The sequence below is a fragment of the Colobus angolensis genome, unplaced genomic scaffold (assembly GCF_000951035.1).
Source record: "Colobus angolensis palliatus isolate OR3802 unplaced genomic scaffold, Cang.pa_1.0 Scaffold132, whole genome shotgun sequence".
NCBI classification, from domain to species: domain Eukaryota; kingdom Metazoa; phylum Chordata; class Mammalia; order Primates; family Cercopithecidae; genus Colobus; species Colobus angolensis.
Window position 1 is genome coordinate 1,002,801 of NW_012114400.1, and position 12,602 is coordinate 1,015,402.

The window sequence follows — 12,602 nt, forward strand, 5'->3', positions numbered from 1 at the left end:
ATTTGAAAAATTCTCTTTGCTGAGATTTTATGGTTTAAATGATTAAATTTCTACATCCAGAGCTGTCCTTAGTGCTCTAGCAAGGAGGATTTAGGAGCTCTAGTCTTCTTGGTAGAGAAAGCGTATAGCTACTGTATAGTAGCACTATCTGTGAAACTTGAGAAACTTCCACTGTTCATGGGCGGGGGGCAGTGGGACGTGGGTGCTGATGAAGATTAAAAGAGGCTTGATGCCTTCTTTGTACTGCCAGGACTCTGAGGAGGTAAGGGCCTGTATTACAGTGGGAGGGTTGGGAACAAAGGAATGTGTAGGAGAGATGTTTCAAAGGAAACATTTACAAGACTGGAATAAGTCATCCATAGGCCTGGAATGGTTGGGTTAGGATGATGAAAGAATAAAACAAAAATGAGCAAGTTGAGCATAGCAAACACTCAGAATTTGAGCAGCCGCCTTGGAAGGGGCAGGGAAAAGTAAAGTCACTTAAGTCAACTTGAAGATTATCTCCTTTGCGGTGTATCTGTAAATACTCTTTAAGCCTTTATGAGAGATCAGTAGAGGCACAAAGTTTACTCCAAAAGCTTGACAACTGCTTTGTTGCTTTTCTTCGTATTTTGACATCTTCTGCCCAATCCTTAAAACATTTGGCTAGCTAAGCAGAAAATGGACAAAAGTAAATTTAAGACCTTGCCCCATCTCCTTCCTTTGTCATCAAAACAGTGTCACCTCAGGTAAAATAAAATGCTGAATTATTTACAGCCCTAACCAGAAATGTATAAAGTAGCCCATCTTCCAGTCTGAGGAGGATGGCTACCTTTTCCTGGCAAAGTTTGAGGAGCTGGGAGGGCTGGCCTGCAGGGTAGGATGAGGAAGATGAAGAGCTTTTCCCAGCCTCCTGAACTAGGTGGATCTCGAGTGTGCTCTCCTTCCTCGACAGTTTTTGAGATTTCAGAACATTAGTAAACCTACAGGTACTTTAAGAGCATATGTGGCAAGCCCAAATATGTATTTGAATAAATACGTATTTTTGGTATCTCCTCAAAAAGTTCACTCCTCGGCCATATGTTGCATAGGGACATGCCTTTCCATCTTGCTTTCTGAGCGGGAAATCAAGTGAGAATGGGCCATGCTGCACGTGGTTCTTCCGTGCCCACCACAACACCAGTGCGATCGATGGGTGGGTCTGTGCATGACTTCTAGTACACTGCAGGCTACAGCGCACCAAGATACTGAGGCTTGTGTTTTGCTGCAGTCACCGCCTAGTCTAATCTAGCTTTCTTTTCTTACAGGTGCACACATCTTGACCAACTCAGCAGCAAGGTGGATTTTCTTTGTGTTTAAAGAAAAGAAAATGTCCCCGTGTCTGTAGAGATGATTTACAGTTCAGCCCGGTTGAAGCTGACCGAATGAGACTATGGGCTGTGCCTCCGCCAAGCATGTTGCCACTGTTCAAAATGAAGAGGAAGCCCAGAAAGGGAAAAACTACCAGAATGGAGATGTGTTTGGCGGTGAGTCCTATCAAAGTTGACTCTTGACCCATTGATTCTAGGCGTTTTACTTTTTTTATTGGTACATAATATTTGTACACATTTATGGGGTGCTTGTGATATTTTGTTACCTGCCTAGAATGTGTAGCGATCAAGTCAGAGTATTTAGGATATCTGTCACCTCGAGCATTTATCGTTTCTACGTGTTGGGAACATTTCAAAACCTATCTTTGAGCTATTTGGAAATATACAGTACATTATTTTTAACTATAGTCAACCTACTCTGTTATGGAGCATTAGATCTTATTCCTTCTAAGCCTTTCACTTTTGTGACAGTGAATAATTACAGTGATTATTGGGTTATACCATCTGAGGTGAAGGGGTGATGAGACCCACTGGAAATCAATGTGAATCTTTACTTTGGATCAGCTACATCATAATTTATACAAAGTGGTCTTTGAGGAGGAACATGGAGGGTTTTTTTTTTTGTTTTTTTTTTTTGTTTTTTTCCCAGGAACTAGCATTTAAATGAAGCTTCAAAGAACCAGCAGAATTTAACTTGGTACGTGGGACAGTGGCCATGGGGTGTCCTGGTAGAGGAGAACTGTAGGACTAAAAGCAGAAGTCCAAAAGGGGAGTGAGTGAGGATTTATAAATGAGGGAGTGAGGTGTTTTTTTAAAGCGTAATAGAGAGTGAACTATACATTTTCAGATTTTAAATAAAAATACAGTGAATCTAATAATCATCTTTTAACCTCTCTCTGTTGACTCAAAATGACTTTAGGATATCTAGTGCAAAGGCCACAGATTGGCAAACCATGGCCACATCTGGTCTACAAATACATTTTTTTGCCCCCTCCCTAAAGAATTTTAAAATAAAAAGCAAGGCAGCCTTTAAAAATCAGGATATTTCAAATAAAACCCAAATTTCTTCAAAAGAGCTGGCAACAATAGGTCTTCATTCCTTGAGACAACAGTGTGGGGTGGAGTAGCAATTGTCCCTGCAGCCAGGCTGTGGCCTCCAGTGAACAGCTAATGCTTCCTCCCTGCATGCACACCAAGTTCAGTGTGCTCATTGACATTACCTGGCTACTTAGAGGCTTTTATGCTTGCCTGATCTTGAGATTGGCCCTTAGATGATTATTGTGAAATTTGGATATATAAACAAAATTTAAATTAGTACAAGGCAGATGAAGCAGTTTTTGTGGAATTATTTTAACAATAATACCTACTACTTGACATTTGCATGATACTTTTATTTATAAAAACACTTCAACTCTTACTCATTAAGGGACATCATTGAGATATGTTGTAGAACCTCACTGAGATAATGTTTACATGTAAATAACTGTAGCTGCATCATTTAGTCACTGTCAAATAATTCTACTACTTTTAGAATCTCTAGCTTTTGGTTCATTGTAATGATTGTTATAGTCTCCTGGTAAAGAATTGGGAATGGTACGAAAGAGCTAATGCTCAGTTGAAAGTGGACTTGTGTGTTTGGGATGGAAGACTTTGTTTCATTTTGTTCAAAGGAGATGCATTAGTTGCCTGGAACAAATTTGCTTCTACTGGTAACTACCTATAGCATGGAGAACTGTGAAGAAGAGTAACATATATGAACATTTTAATAAAACTACAGTCTAGGTCTTTGAAACCACAGTTTTTACGGAAAGACTTGATTGGAACTACAGTCATTACTGTCACCCTCAAATGCTTAACTTTTAAGAGAAAATAATTTAACATCAGGGATTTGTTTAACTTCTAGCTTATGTTCTATGTCATTATCATTTTTATAATAGAGTTACCATTTATGGAGCCGCCACCATATGTCAAACATTGTGAGGCATTTACATTCATTTTTATGTTGAATTTTCACAACAATCTTGTGAAATATGTGCTATGCAAATTTTATATACTTGGGAACTGAGCACAGAGAGACAGACTCGTCCAAGATTACCCAGCTACGAAGTGCTAGAATCCAGATTGCTCAGACTCCAAAGTCCACCTTTCTTTCTCCGTGTTGTTTCCTGATGCCCTGCAGCCTCCCATTGTTTTTTGTTTGTTTGTTTGTTTGTTTCTTGTGGGTTTATTTTTTTTTTTTGAGACAGTCTTGCTCTGTGGCCTAGGCTGGAGTGCAGTGGTGCGATCAGGGTTCACTGCAGCCTTCACCTCCTGGGCTCAAGTGATCCTCTCGCCTCAGCTCCCTGAGTAGCTTTGGGATTAAAGGCATGTGCCCTCACACCTGGCAATTTTTTTTTTATATATTTTTAATAGAGGTGGGGTTTTGCCATGTTTCCCAGGCTGGTCTAAAACTCCTGGACTCAAGCAGTCTGCCCACCGTGGCCTCCCAAAGGGCGGGGATACAGGCGTAAACCACCGTAGGCAGCCCTCATTCTTTAAAGTATGAGGGCACAAAAGTATTGATTGGTTTGTATCCTCTGTGTAAGGCCTTTTGCTAAATGCCATGGAGATTACAGAGGTAAATAATCCATAAACCTTGCCATCTAGGACTTTGTAAGAAGATAAGAAAGTGTTATGAAGCAGAATAAGCCAAATACCCTAAGAGGAAATGACATACCTCACGGTAACAGTCAGGGGATAGATGCTCTGACTTAAACAGCAGAATCAGAGCAGATTTCTTACAGAGATGACATCCAAACCTGTCCTTAAAGGACTGAAAGAAATGAAACCTGTCACAATCTAAACTGGTAAAGGAACAGCTAGGTAATGTCAGACTTATTCAAGAATAATAAATATTCTAATTTATGGAACTAATGAATGGAACATAAACTATAAATGGGACAGAATTGGCTAGAAAACTAAGTTAGGGTTAAATTATTGGAGAACTTCGAATACCAAATGACAGTCTTTAAAAAGATAACCTTAGATTGTCAGAGCAAGATTTGGTGATATTCAATATGTTGTGCTTACATTCTGCTTGGCAGTGAGACCACTTAACCATCCCTTCACAACTTGTATAGCCAGGGAGACTCTATTGTTCTAAAGCACCATGTGTATTTTGCAGATGTTAGTATCTGATAAAGGAGCTTTGTGTTAGTCAACTATTGCTGTAGACTGTAACAAACTCAGGTTCAGTCACTCGCTACTTGCAGACTCTAATTCACAAGAGTGAGGTCTGGCATAAAGGAAGTGACTTTATTCCACAGCTTAGCTTGGGGGAAGAGGTACAGGCTCCTGCCTTTAACGGTACTGTTTTTCTTTTGGGGCAGAATGCATGGACTTTTAAAGGGGGACTTGGCATGAATGGCATACAGGGGAGGGAGTGAGCAGGTGGGGGTCTGCGTGACTCACTTTGTTGCTTAATCTACTGGTGGTCGAACTGGCATCGTCGCAAGCAGAGCTAGGTTATATAGTGGCCTTTGTCTCAAGACACTCTCCAGTTGGGAGAGCCTTCCATCAGGGACATACTTTAGATTGTAAATTGATTGTTGTCTCTTGAGGCAATCTCCTTGTGGGAGACAGTTTCTGCTCTGGAGTTTCAAAGTAAGCACATAGTTAGATAAGCTTCCAGTGAAGGGAGTGTCTGGTGAAGGGAAGGTAAAGGTTATGATTGCATTTCTGAAGAGCTAGATAGGAAATGGGAACAGAGGAAAAGAAGGAAAGAGAAAAGAAGAAATAATCAAATAAATAACTCTCTGTCTTAGAAAAATGGGGGTACTTGGTCATAAGACACCTGAAGCTCTCAGTCGCATTCAAAAGTAACTGTTTCTTTCTTGATTATGAATTGGTGGGTCAGCTGTGGTGGCACTTCTCTATGTACCTCTCATCTTTCTCCAGGGACCAGCAAACCAGTGGGGGCATGATCTCCTTTCACAGAAGGGCAAGAGTGCAAGTGATACGTATGGTGCCTCTTAAGTTTGGACTCAGAGCTGGCGCACTGTCACTCATACCCTAGCCAAAGCAGGTCACATGAGTGAGCCCAAAGTTAGGCAAGAAAGTATACTCTGACCACAGTGCATTTACAGCAAAGATATAGGTGCAGGGAGGGTCAAGAATTGGGGCTAAAAATCAGTTTACCCCAAGCCCACCTGGTCATTGCTGTCTCTGTGCCTCTATGTAGTTCATGCCATAAAGTGTCAGTTAAGACTTCTGCTAAATTTTCTTCATCCTCCCAACACCCACATTGAAATTTTATTTACTCCAGCATTCTATCACCTTGTTAATCTCTCTAACACAAATATTAGCAAGTTTGTGGGATTGTGTTAAATAAAGCAGGAATACAATGGGGAGAGAACTTCACCAATCCAGGGAGATACTTTTTCTAGCCCTGTAGGGCTCTGGGAGAAGAATTACCAGAATCCAGTGTCAAGACAGTCCCAGTACCCTAGATATTACTGAATACCACATTTGAAAATATGACGAGGAAAGGTCTTGTCTGTGTTTCTTCACTTAAATTAATTTGCAAGAAGTTTTCAAAATCCAGCAGTGATCACACATGGTGGCAGATGAGTGATAGTGATAGGCCCACTTTTTAATCATTTGTAACCCGTTGTTTCTGTGATCTCTTATTGTAAAATACCCCAGAGTACCTTGAAACATAACCAGCTTATTTCTCAAGATTCTGTGGGATGACTAGAGTTCATCTGCTGTTCTCGCCTGGGCTCAGTCATGCAGCTGCATACAGCTGGGATCTCAGCTGAACTCAACTATCCCAGATGGATTTGGGCTTCTGTCCACAAGGCCACTCTTTCCAGCTGGATAGCCAAACTTTGCAGCCCGGCTTCCAAGAGAGGAAGTGGAAGCTGCCAGGCCTCTTAGGACCTGAGCTTGAAAATTCAAGAAAGCCACTTTTGCTGCCTTCTGTTGACCAAAGCAAGTCATAAGACCAGCCTAGAGTTGAGGGAGTAGAGTCACTCCACCTCCTGAGTATGTGCCCATAGAAAGGGGAGGAATTGCTGGGAGGTGTCTTTGGAGACCAATGCCCATTGCGAGAGGAAGTTATAACTCCATAACTGGGATGTATTTCAACCTGGACAATTATATTCTGCTTTCTAAAACACCCCTCTATTTTTCACCAAATAAAGTGGCCTTATTTATGCTTTAAAAGCTAAACATTTAAAAATGTTTTTAAAATGTTATTACCACATGTTGTTGAAGATATGACAAAGTCTGTGCAGGGTGGCATCTTTGGGGACGGCTCTGAAGTATGTGTCTCTGAGTGTGTGTACACACACATTCGATCCTTTTCCTAAAGGTGTTAATTTAATTTCAAAGCTTCTGAAGACATGTTCAGGAGCTTTGATACCCAATGTGTTTATACAAATGGCGTTTTCCATTTTTTGAAGCAGTTTGGGCTCCATGATGTCTTGGTTATTTAGGAGCCCACACACTAATGTGTGTGACAGAGTTTCTGTTGCATGTTCCACCATGCAGAATTAAATGCTAAATGGGCATCTTGACTCCTAGATTTCAGAAAATTTAGGAGATCATTGACAAGGGACTCCATCAGTGATATTTACTTACACATTTTCTTTCACTTTAAGTGTTGAAGCATAAAAAGTTTCAGATCTAAAGTTCTTCCTGACACACTGTGTACCTTTCAGAAGTCAGATTCACTTCAGAAGGTTTCATCTTCACATTGGAATTTTCCTTCCCTCAGTTGTCAGGGCAGATGTGAATAGTGGTCAGCAGATCTGCTGAGGTCATTCAGAGGACAGCTGAGCAGATTGCCAAGACCAGCTTGCAAAAAGTAAGTGACCAACAGGTTCAAGTTATCATGAACTGGTTAAGCAAGTTCTAGAAAGCCAAGTGCTTATTGGATTTCTTTCAACAGTCATTCTCTTAGACAACTAAAGTGGGTGCATAGAACACATTCAGGTCTTATTAGGGAAATTAGTACGTCAGACTTGAGATCATGATCTCTCCTGCAACCCGCCCCCAAGTGGGGAGAAACTCTTACGGTTATATTGACTTTCTTTTTTGCACGTTTTCTGTTTCCATTGTTTGAATAATGTAGGCTTTAAACTTGAGTCACTTTTGGCTTTTGCAGTTAGTTTCCAGATCCTATAAATCTCACCCTCTCCTAGCATTGCTTTTCCTACCACTACTGTAGTTTTGGCTGTCACAGCCCATCACCCCAAGAACTGCAGTGTTCTCAGGAGGAATCTCCTGTTAACCTCCTTTATTGCCTATTTGTTCCTTTGCTTGTTTTTGGTCTGTTTTTACTTCTTCATTTTCTGGCACCACTATCAGATTGGCTTTTTAAAGTACTCCTCTGTTGGTATTAAATCTTCTCTAGAACTTTCTGTTTGTACCTAGTTCTTAGCCAATAAATCCCAAATCCTTAGTTAACATCCAAGACACCTGAAGATGGCTCATATCCACCTTTGCTGCCTTTGTGTGAGTGTATGTGTGTGTGTGTGTGTGTATGTGTGTATTCTGAGACGGAGTCTTGCTCTGTCACCGAGGCTGGAGTGCAGTGGCTTGATCTTAGCTCACTGCAGCCTCCATCTCCCAGGTTCAAGCAATTCTCTTGCCTCAGCCTCCTGAGTAGCTAGGATTACAGGCACCCACCACCACGCCCAGCTAATTTTTGTGTTTTTTTTAGTAGAGACAGAGTTTCACCATTTTGGCCAGGTTGGTCTTGAACTCCTGACCTCAGGCAACCCACCCACCTTGGCCTCCCACAGTGCTAGGATTACAGGTGCAGCCTTGTTTTATACTCTGTTCCTTCATGATCGCCTTCTTCAGTCATCTGAGCAAGGCGACCTTGTGAACTTATCCTGCACCTTCACTGCTCTAGGCCCTCCAGTACACAGTGACCTCTGCTTGGCACGGGCCCCTTTTCCTGACTTCATGTCTTTAAATCCTGTTCGTTTTCCAAATGTAAACTTTTATACAGAGATTCCTCTAATACCTTCAGGAGGTATCTGTTTCCTGCCATCCCAGAATACTTTTTATTTATTTGATTTATTTGTTTCTATGTCTAATCTCTCTCATGAGCTAGTTAGCTCCCTGAAGGCAGGAACTGCATGGTCTTGAGAGGACAGAGGGCTCCCAGATGGCCAGGGAGCTGGAGGCAGAGAGATTGTTCAGGAATCAGGTTGGGCACTGACTGAACCAGCCCTCCCATGTAACTAAGGTGGCCCGCACTGCTGCTGAGTTTGGTTTGAGGCCCAAGAGGGCCTGATGTTTATAAACATCCCTTTAAATGGAGGCACTTAGATTATTGCAGGTGCTTAGATTATTGCAGTAAATTCTTCTGGAATGATGGTGTGAGACTGAGCAGCAGTAAAACAAGCAAGAATTTGGCTGCTTTCTTTCACTAGGACTTTGTATTGCTCTGTGGCTTCAGTTAAGTTCTGATCCTTGGGTATACCTAAATGAGAGCATATAACAGGTGTATGTGGCTGTGTGTGTGTGTGTGTGTGTGTGTGTGTGTGTGTGTGTGTGATGGTGTTATGCCAATCTATTACTCATCTAAAATGCTGTGAGACCTATTTCACAAGGTTATGGTGAAAATTAAATGAGAAAATGCATCAGATTTATTCAGAAATTAAAAGCACTTGGAGGCAAAGTCACAATTCACTGTTTATGTCTCATAGTTTTTGATTGCATTCAGTGAAGATGGATTAAAGATACCTGTGTTTGTGAGACAGTAACAGAGAGAATAATGTTTGTCAGTGCAGTCCAGCACCGTAGCCATGAGCCGCATGTGGCTACTGAGCATGAGAAATATGACTAGTCCTAATTGAGATATGCTATAAGTGGAAAATGAACTTTTAAATTTCATCTTAAATGAAAATTTAAGATTAAAAAAGAATATAAACTAGCTCATTAATAATTTTGTTATTGATTACATGTTAAATGATATATTTTAGATCTATCAGGTTAAATAAAATATATGAAGATGAATTTCACCTGCTTCTTTTTATCTAATGGGGCTACTAGAAGTATTAAAAGTACACACATACCTCACCTGTTTCTATTGCACCGTGCTGGCTTATGTGACTGAGAGGTAGCAGTGGTAGTGTGAGAATTTCCTTCTCTTTCAAGTTTTCGTTTTTATTGGATCTAAGAGAAAAGGAGTTTGATGGAGGCAGTGGCCCTCATTCTCTGCTTGGAATCTCCATAGGTGGGATACGCATTAAGTGAGCACTAGGAGTGTACTCTCAGCCTTTTGTGTGTTGGTGGGGGTGGTGATCTGGGAAAGAGGGGTACATGGGGGATCACCAAGAGAGGCAGAATTGGGAGGCAGCTTGGCCAATGAACAAGAGCAACGCCACCTTGCTCCTTTCTGTGCTGCTTAGTGGTAGAATTTAGCTGCTTCTACTGTAACTTTTTTGCTGGCATGGGGCAGCTTCTGTTGGCTTCTGAAGCTGTTATTTCCTGAAGGTGAGAGAGAAAATCATTTTTCCCTTTTTCAGTTTTTAGTGAATCACAGGACGCGGTAAAGAGCCCTAAGGGCAGGAGAAGTGTTTGATGGATTTGTGATAGGCCAGATTGTAGTCACAAAAGCTGATAAATTTAAGTCAGGATAAGTGAGGAACATGGTCTTGAATTTAGGCTTTGAAAGCTCCCTGATGTCTTAAGCTGAGCCTGAGAAAGGTCTTAATGGCTCGAAGTGCACATGGGGCTCATGGAATCACAGAAGCCAGTCGACCTTGGCTCACAGCTTTAACTGCCTTCTTCTGAAGTAAAAGTGCTCAGCCCAGTGTGTGACTCAGAGAAGGTGCTCACAAAATGTTAGTTGTATTTCCTTCTTTTAGGCAGTTCCTGGGCCATGCTGATGGTGCTCACTTCAATAGGAAAAATGAAACATGTGTGTATATGAGCCTGGAATGGAGTGATTGTGAATTCTGTCTTACCAGCTGGGGTTTGATTCCAGCGTCACCACTGCCTGTGCTGTCTTGGATAGATAACTTAGCTGTATTTGTTTCCACATCTATAATATGGAGGAAATAATGGCATCCACCACTTGGAGTTCTGAGGAGGAACACATAGTTAATAAAGAGAGCATCCAGAAGAAGGCCAGTGCACAATTAGCATGGAAGCACTTGTTATAAATAGTGGATGGGCCTGAGTAGACTGGCCCCACCTCTTCACTTTCCTCCCCTCGGCCAGCACAAAATAGATACCATGCTGGATGCTGCCTTCATGCCAAGTTTGGTCTAGCCGAGGTAAAGCCAGCAAAAATTTCTACTTGGAAACGTTTTCTATGACAGAAAGTTAAGAAATGCTGTATACTTTCTATATTAAAAAAATCCAAGTGCTACTTTTCCTTCCCTTGCCAGCTGGTATCATGAGCCTGTTCTTTTAAAGTTAGAGAGATAAGTGGAAAATAAGACCATTTGTCACTCCCTGCTGCCAGGCAGCTGGGTTGCAAGATGAGGGAGCACCTGAGTCTTCAGAGACCATTGGCAGGGATGCACCGGCAGGGCCCTCCGAGTCCCTTTGGTTTCCTTCAGTTACTCCGTTGCCCGTTCAAGTGCTTGTATTGTCTGTAGCAGTGGAGACCTGCTGGGTGCTTCCTGGCCCTCTGGCACCGTTCAGTGAAAGGTGAGAGGACTGGAGCTGCAGGCAAGGCCTGCTTGGGGATGAGGGAAGTTCTCAAAACGTGCCTCAGTGACAAGAGAGGAAGTCGAAGGTTTCTTTACCCATTGCACTTCCCCTTGGAGTTATTTTCTCCTGAGTGACACTATAGAATTTAGACATTCAAAACAATGGCTTCTTCCTGGACTTCTGGCTGGTGTAACTGAAGGGACGTGCCTTGCTATGAGTACCTCTCCAGGCAGCCCCTACCTGGCCCATGGGCCTCATTAGGCCCTGGCTGTCCTCCGTAGAGACTAATACAGCTCCTGCCTTCTGCACCTGGAACTTTACATGTGACTGGTTATTTTGCCCCTGAACCGTTACAACTTGGATTCGTGCTTTACAGTGTATAAGGCCTTTTCAAACATAGTTATTATTATCATGATTTTCCCTACTCGATAGAAGGGGAAACTGAAGTTAAGAACTACCCCAGTTCACTTAAGAAGTGGGACAGTGGCTAGAATGGCAGATGCTGCCTCGACCAAGGGAGATTCCTCCTTGGGAATAAGACACTGACATTAAGTCCAAACCAACCTTTGCTCAGAAGCCTTTGAGAAGTCATTGTTAACTGGCTACTTGAGGTCAGACTCAGCTTTTAAATGAGGATGGCTGGAGATTCTAATATGGTCATTAGGGCTGTTTTCTCTGGACCTGAAATACAATGTCATGGTAAGCACACAGACCAAAAATCTGGCAGATTGGTTTCAGATCCTGACTCGGCTACTCACTAACATGTAGTCTTGGCAAATTGCTGAGGTTCTTTTTGCCTGGGTTTTCCCATCTGTGTAGTGTGGGGGGAATAAAACTAGTACTTGCCTGCCTTCATAGAGCTGTTGTGAGACTAAAATGTATTAATATTTGTAAACCTTAGCATAGTACTTGGCACATGATAAGCGCTGAGTTAGTATGCTCATCATCATATTAGCAGCCTGCAGTTACACAGACCTCTGACCTATGCAGTTTGCATTTCTGAAAATGGTTGCTTGGTTTCCTCTGATTACACTGAAGGAGAATGCGTCATCAGTTTATTTGTAGATGTATAATTCTCTAAACTTAAAAGGTGATCAATTATCCATGAAATACTTATCTCTTTCTTTTAGATTTTAAGATATTTGTGTTCCTACGGTTTGCTCTTTCTCTGCTTTGACCTAGACCAGTTTCTGCAATGTGTAAGATGTGTACTTGAATATGTGTCTTTTAAATCAAAAGACCAAAGGACATGATTCAGGAATGGTGAATATAACATTGTGCCTCATTTCTTTGAAAGTGTACTTTAAAAGAAATCCCACCATAGAGGTTAACAAATACATTTTTCGCTTATCAACCATGAATCTATACATAAGTGTGTGTGTCTTGTTTATCATGCAGAGGGAGATATTGGTAGAAGTATGGAGTGAAGCACCATGAGAGGACTAGAGGCAGTAGACACAGATGATGCCCCAGCGATTGTAATAGGATAAACGTATCCATAAGCAGCTGAAATAAAAAGATATACCAATTAATTGGGTACCATTTCAATTCACATCTTATTCTTTGAAGATATTCTGTTATTTGTGATTATAA

General features: G+C 41.6%; 1 protein-coding gene across 1 annotated transcript in view; it reads left to right on the plus strand.

The window, feature by feature from the left end:
* The window catches only part of LOC105506128 (chromosome unknown open reading frame, human C1orf21), a 254,291-nt gene that overhangs the window by 91,804 nt on the left and 149,885 nt on the right, over positions 1-12,602 (plus strand). Inside the window, exon 2 of the mRNA XM_011934169.1 lies at positions 1,287-1,505. Coding sequence (XP_011789559.1) covers positions 1,412-1,505 — 94 coding nt within the window. The 5' untranslated portion in view covers positions 1,287-1,411. The remainder of the gene's footprint in view (positions 1-1,286; positions 1,506-12,602) is intronic.